A 7,641-nucleotide genomic window follows, 5' to 3' on the forward strand; every position below is an offset into this window, starting at 1 on the left:
GCCTGTTGGCCGCGAGTTTGACATGCTTGCTCTAGGTAATTAAGGTAACTTAAAATACGTTATTCAACTTTCTTACTTTAAAAAACACTTATGCCTTAGCCGGTTTGACTCAGTGGATAGAGTCAGTCTGCGGACCAAAGAGTTCTGGGTTTGATTCTGGTCAAGGGCATATACCTTGGTTGCAGGGTCCTCCCCTGTGCGGGCCCTGGTCGGGGTGTGTGCAGGAGGTAACCAATCAATGTGTTTCTCTCACATCAATGTTTCTCTCTGTCTTTCCCTCTCTCTTCTACTCTTCCTAAAAATCAATGGAAAAATATCCTCAGGTGAGGATTTAAATAAATAAATAAATAAATAAATAAATAAATAAATGTATGTAGGTTCTTAAAAAACAACTTAAAAATATGTGGTAGTTATATAAAAAATAACTCACAGGGGGGAAATACATATGATTTAGCATGGTATAGTTGAGAGATATGTAAATAATGGGGAGATTTAGATTTTTATCTTACCTGCTATTAAATAATTTTATGACTGGGTGAGTCAGTGAAGCAATTGGGCCTTAATAAGTTTTGGCTACTTCATGCTCCAAATGTTTTACAAATGTTTTATTCATTCTTGCCTTTTTTTTTTTTTTTTTAGGATTACTATAAAACAGGAGTAATTCGTTGTCCTGATGGCATATCTATTCCTGAACTGAGAGAAGCATGTGACTATCTTTGTATCTCTTTTGAATATAGTACTATTAAATGTAGAGATCTCAGTAAGTACGCTCTTTTGTGTGTGACTAGTTTGTGGTTATACTATATTGGAATGAAAAGGCTGAAATAGTGCTATTTACCTAGACTTCAAATATTTAACTGAATTGTAAAGCATTCTAATACCATAAAGATTATTTATGGAAATCCACAGAGGTGTTTATAAGCTCCATGTGCAATTTTCCAAAACTGTTTTCAACTTTTAGTAATTTATTTTTTTGATAGACTCTTCCAGATATCCGCATTGACTGTTTTCCTCTATAATTTGTTGCTAGTTTTTTAACTACCAGCTTGGGAGCCCTGGCTTGGGTCAAGTGTGGTGTTTGGCTTAATTCCTCAGATCACATCAACCAGTATTTCAGAAATTTTTTGTACTTAGCCTGTAAGACAATATTCTAAGCCACTAATTCTCAAAACCAGTATTTGTCATTAAAGATCTTAGATTGAATACCTAGTCCTCAGTTATGCAAAGGGTTAAGGGTTCAAGAACTTCAAACATAGTCTCAGAGCAAGGTCCAGAACTTTGGAATCCTATTTCTTTGATATTCTCTTCTCACAAGAAGAGAGTATCAGCCCCCACCATTTCACCATTATGCCATGCCTAAGAAGAAAAGGTGATTGATTATATACAGAAAAGTCAAAATAGTATATGAGAATTGTCCAATGTTGACTTGATATTAAGTGGTTGGAGAAGTTCAGAAGGAGGAGTGGTTATTGTGGGCTAGAGGGTTTAGGGATGAGTCCAGAGGATACAGGTAGTAAAGAATGAATAGGAAAGATTTAGAAAGAGTAGAGTAGGGAGGTCATTCTGAGAGCTGGGATTTTTGGAATAAAGATGCAAAATATGTACTTTGGAAATAACCTAGTTGGAGCAGAGACTTTATATCAGGACCAGAAGGAGACAGGAATAAATAGGTGGGCCAGATTATGGGAGGTCTTTAATCCAAACTAATGCTCTTACATTTTATTTTATATGCAATATAGAGGCCATTTTTAAAGTTTCCTAAATGTGGTTATAGCCTTATGTTAGCCCCAGACATAATGGTTATCTTTATTATCTAAATTCAATCCTAGCTTGGCAGAGTGGTGTTATACCTTTTCAGAGATTGGTGTGTTGGAAACTGAACAGGAAATTTTATTTAAAAATTTTAAGGCACCTCCTGTATACTTAAATATAACTAGCCTTCTTCATGCTTAATTATGAACTAACTCTGAAAATGAGTAGTCTTATTAAGTCTCTCCCTAAGTACAGTTTTAGTTTTGCCAAACATTCCTTAAAGTGTCCATAAAAATATCAGTAGGTGTCACAAAGCAGTGGATGGTCCAACTCAGTCCATTTCTCTGTAAGTAATATTTAAAAGTTTAAAGTCAAATTGTTGGACGCCTGGAACATACAACTGTAAACTTGAATAAAGTTGCTATTTTTTCACATTTAAAAAATGTTTTTTAGTTGAAACCATGAGCATTCATTATTCTAATTATAGATCCTAGACTTTTAAGTTTAGTGTATTTATTCATGGGACAATTTTAATTTAACTTTATATAATTAGATGTTGAATTTTGGTGACTGTCGAATAAAAAAAAATTAGAATTTCTTAGAGATGATTTGGATTTTAGTTCTGTAATCCTTTGGACATAGTTACCTTGTCGCTATTAAGTTTTATTTATTCGTTGTGGAATTAAGGGTAAAACCTTTATGTAAAATATATGTAGTATGGTTTTTCTAGACTTCTGACTTTTAAGTAATACTTAAAATTATTTCTAGGTTACTTGCAATATATGTTGCTAAAAATTTAAGATTCTTATAGATTAGTAAAACAGAAATATATAGAATGTGAAGAGACAGAAATAGTCTTTAGAAATATAAAAGGATGCTGTGGGTGTATAGCTTTAAATTTTTTTCCTGAAAATAAGTGCCTTTACTGACTGTTGGAATGACACGACATTAAAATGTCTTTTTGTCTCTTAACTTAAAAAGAAATTATACAAGTACTAAATGCTTATCAAATAGAGAGTTGGCCATTTCTTGGGCAAATTACTTAAAACCTTGTTTCTTAGTTTCCTCATCTTTAAAATGGAGATGGTAATACTTATCTCACTAGGTTGTTGTGAAGATTAAATGAACCGTGCTTGACACAGTGTTAAATAAGGGTTTGCTTAAAAAAATAAGCAAAATTAGGAAATAAAGGAAACTTAAAAAGAAAAATATTAAAGGGTCATATTGTATTGTATATGCTATTTATATTCTCACATGGAAAAATATATTGTGAATAACTATATTAGTAAATATTTTTAAATAACAGATTGTTTAATGGTTACATAGTAATCAATCATTTTCTGCATTTTTAAAAAAATATATTTTATTGATTTTTTACAGAGAGGAAGGGAGAGGGATAGAGAGTTAGAAACATCGATGAGAGAGAAACATCGATCAGCTGCCTCCTGCGCATCCCCTCCTGGGGATGTGCCCGCAACCAAGGTACATGCCCCCAACCGGAATCGAACCCGGGACCCCTCAGTCCGCAGGCCAACGCTCTATCCACTGAGCCAAACCGGTTAGGGCATTTTCTGCATTTTTATTGAGCACTCACTTTATAGCAAATATTTGGTTTATAAAAGACAACAAAAAAAGATAAGGTCACTGTTTGCATGCTTGTAGTCTAGTGGGGAAGACAGATAAGTAAATTGTATTTTGGTGTTAGAGGAAGAATAGGGTGTTAAATGAGCTTGTAGGAACAATACCTAACTCGGGTGTGGGGGCTTGAGGAAGCTTTCTGGAGGAAAGGGAAGAAGTGTGTTCCAAGCAGAAGGAATTGTATGTTCAGAGGTAAGGTTAGTACAGGGAAGGACTGACTTCTCAATCTTCTGTCATGGAACTTAATGTAATGAAGGAAATCTGTGGTTTATAGTAGCTCCCCAACTAGGCTGTAGATTTCTTCAGTGTATACATTCTCTTCCTAGGCAAGCACTGTAACCCAGAAGAGGTTTTGAGAACCAGGGTTGAACTCAGGAATGAAGGCCTAGGGCTAAAAGAAATAAAAATACATGTTAAGTTTGAAATAACCTGTTAGACACTCAGATGGAAATGTTGAGTGGGACATTGGTTATACATGACTAAAGTTCAAGAGAGAAATGAGTCATCAATATATCAATAGTATTTAAAGAAAATATTTTTTAAAAGTACATACTTATCCAAAACCTCCTTTTTCAAATAACAGTGCTTTATGGATCAAGGTGAAGATTTGGGACTTTTATTTTTTAAAATATATTTCTTTATTGATTTCAGAGAGGAAGGGAGAAGGAGAGAGTGATGGAAACATCAGTGATGATAGAGAACCATTGATCGGCTGTTTCCTGCACGCCCCCTACTGGGGATCGAGCTGGCAACCCAGACATGTGCCCTTGGCTGGAATCGAACCTGGGACCCTTCAGTCCGCAGGCTGACGCTCTATCCCACTGAGCCAAGTCGGCTAGGGCATGGGACTTTTATTCTAAGAACAGCACAAGTTAATGAAAGGTTTAAACTAAGAGACACATAATTAAATTTAGCTGCTGTGGGGAAAATGAATTACAGTAGTTCCCCCTTATCTGAGGGAACTGTATTCCAAGACCCCCAGTGGATCCCTGAAACCTCATATACAGATATACATTTTCTGTTCATGTCTTTCACCCACAAGTTTCATGCCTTTTAATTAAGTACTTATGATGCCCCGTAGTTTTAACTTTTGCAATTTTGAGGTGTAACAACAAAACTAGCATGAATTTCTTTTTCCTTTTTCACAATTTCACAGAAGATTCATTCTTACCATAGATCTGATCAACCTCAGCATATTATTTTTTTTTCTTTCCTTAAATCAAGAACTTTTACCTTTCCACTTAAAGGAAATACTTCATGACTTTTCTTTGGCATGTCTGAATTGCCAGCATCACTATTCTTGTGCTTTGGGGCCATTATTAAGTAAAATAAGGGTGACTTGGATACAAGGACTGTGTTACTGCGACAGTGGACCTGATAACCTGGACAGCAACTAGTGACTAACGGGCAGGTAGTGTGTGCAGCGTGGACATGCTGTACAAAAGGAGGACTCATGTTCTGGGTTGCATAGAGCTGGACAGTACAAGATTTCATCATGCTGCTCTGAACAGCATGCAATTTAAAATGTATGAATTGTTTCTTTCTTTCCTTTTTTTAAAAGAGTTATTTGAGCCAAACTGACATCATATGCCAGGAAGCAAGATTTCAAATGCTCTTGGTATTTTTCATTTAATATTTTTGGACCATGGTTGATTGTGGGTAACTGAAATCGCAGAAAGCGAAACCATAGATAAGGGGGTACTTCTCTATAGAGGGCAAAAGCAAATGTTGGGGAGTTTGATTAGAGGGTTTTACAGTAGTTTATGTGAAAATTAATGACTTGGTCTGTGATGGGGGCAGATGTGTTCTGTTTATTGCTATTTAACCATTCCAAACTTAGTAGCATCAAGTATAATCATTTTTGTTCTGTGGGTCAAGAATTCAGATGGTACAAAAGAGGTGGCTTGTCTGTTTTACAATGTCTGAGGCCTTATTCTTGTGAAAAATTGAAGGGCTGAGGTGACTCAAATGCTGGGTTCAGCAAGGACTATCAAACACAGTTCCTGTATGTGGCCTCTTCATGTGTCTGGGGCTTCTCCAAGCCTGGAGACTGGGTTCAGAAAGAAATCATTTGGAGAGTGAGCAATCCCCAGACCATGGCAAAACTGCAAGTCATACACCAACCATCATCTCTGCCATGCTCCGCTGGTTACAAGCAAGTCAGTATGAACAGCCTAGATAAAGGGGAGGAGAATTAGACTACACCTCCTGCAAGGAGCTGTGAAGGTCACATTGCAGAAAAGCATGTGGCATACAAGAGTTGGTAGCTTTGCAAAATATCATCTTCCAGAGAAGGAGATGACATAATTCAAGATGTATTTAAGAGGTGAACGTAATAGCACTTGGGGAATGATTGAATTAAGAGATGAAAGGAGAATCAAGGATTCATTCATTTATTCCACAACTATTTAAGTGCCTGTGCCTGTCAATGCCTGGCACTCTTCTGAGATGATTCTGAGAACTTGAGTGGATGCTGATGCTATTTACTGATTTTGAAAACACTGCAGAGAGATATAGAGAGGATTCAGTTCAATTCTGGATATATTGAGTGAGTTTGAAGTAGGTGCCTGTGAGGTGGCATCCAAGTGGAGGTTTCCAGAAGGCAGTTGAATATAATGCATCTAGACTACAGAAGGCAGAATATTCTTAGAATACATTTGGGAATTGTCAGCATAAAGTGAGAAGAGAAAAGAACTTTAAAAAATTGTGCACACCTTAGAGGAGAAAGAGTTGGCAGAGGTGACTAGAGAAAAACAGCCAAAGAGGAGAAAGAAAACTGGTAGCAGAGTTCTTAGGGATAAGAGCATTTTAAGGATGAGGGGGAGAGATTCAATCGAGAGATCAAATAAGATTGGAATCAAAAGAGGTTCATTGTCTTTAACAATCTAAAAATCATTTGAAGACTGCAGTGAGAGCAGTTTTAAGGAGTGTGGAGGCCAGATTGGAATTGGTTCAGAAATTAGGTCAAAGAGAATGTGTTCATACATCTAGGAGTTTGGCTATAAATGGAATTTTTTTTCCATCTTACTATTTATATTTTTTAAGCAAGTTATTAACAATCATAAATGAAGACATGTAAGTGTATTTTCTACATATAGATTTGGTTTGGAAAGTAATTAGCAACATATTGCAAAGTAGTTTTAATTTTGTAACAATATGTCTCACTATTAATAATATGGGCATTGTATTTCATTTCTTTATACCATCAAAATAATTGTGATTCAAGTGTAAACATCTAGCATCATCTACTGGAATTCATATCATTAGCAATTGACAACATACAAATGGATTGTATTTCAAATATCCATTTCTGGTCATTAAAGCTGACATTTGCACAGCACTTTAGAAAGCAGTGGCACATACAGTACTCTCATAAGACCTCTCAGGGATGAATATTATACCCAGTATAAAAGGGCTATACCAAGTCTCGCATTATTTCCACTCAATGTACTTCTATGAAGAATCTGTATCATAAGTTGTGATTGAAAATCCACAATTACAAATATTTAGAATCCCAGATTTTTGATGAATTACATATGTATTGACATGAAAAGCAATTGGTTAAAGATATCTAACAGTTTAGCTACACTATTATTGACACTTTTATGGCAGTTATTAATGAAACATGCCATCATATCCCCAAATAATCAAAGTGCATAGTGTAAATCATAATTCTGATCATTAGCAATATGGTTAATACCTCACTGTGAGTTGGGATCTCATCCTTCAAAAAGTCAGCTACCATCATGGATAATTTGCCAGCTTTATTCATCTCGTGTTTCTGGAAGAGGCTAAATTCCCCCTCCTTCATGGCCACATCTTATCTTCCTCAGCTCCATCTCTCAACTGGCTCTGATAAAGCAGTTTCTGTCCCTTTTCCTTCCAGGTCTAGAGTTAGAATGGTTTCCTACTTTTACTAGTACCTGGGTGCTTCAGCATTCATTGCTGCTTCCTTTAACCATGTGTACAACTCTGAATAGTCATATGATTAATTTATCTTTTAAATCACAGTTGAATCTGTGATTTTTTTATGTTTCTTACTGGTACCCTGACTAATGGTATTCCAGTCCATATAGCTAAGCTTCTTTTATGCCCATGATAAAATTACTTAAACAAAAGATTGCATACTTTACCTTAGATTAAATTTTATGTATTTTACTAGAGGCCCGGTGCACAAGATTCATGCACTGGGGGTAGGAGGGTGTCCCTCAGCCTGGTCTGCTCCCTCCTCGCAGTCTGGGACCCCTCACT

At 36.0% G+C, this 7,641-nt stretch overlaps 1 protein-coding gene across 5 annotated transcripts in view; it reads left to right on the plus strand.

Annotated features, from left to right (window-relative positions):
- BTBD10 (BTB domain containing 10) overlaps positions 1-7,641 on the plus strand; it is a 59,800-nt gene that overhangs the window by 42,639 nt on the left and 9,520 nt on the right. For all 5 annotated transcript variants that reach the window (XM_006089590.3, XM_006089589.3, XM_006089592.3 and 2 more), the window contains one exon: positions 640-760. In XM_006089590.3, coding sequence (XP_006089652.1) covers positions 640-760 — 121 coding nt within the window. The remainder of the gene's footprint in view (positions 1-639; positions 761-7,641) is intronic.

The sequence above is a fragment of the Myotis lucifugus genome, unplaced genomic scaffold, assembly GCF_000147115.1.
Source record: "Myotis lucifugus unplaced genomic scaffold, Myoluc2.0 scaffold_61, whole genome shotgun sequence".
NCBI classification, from domain to species: Eukaryota; Metazoa; Chordata; class Mammalia; order Chiroptera; family Vespertilionidae; genus Myotis; species Myotis lucifugus.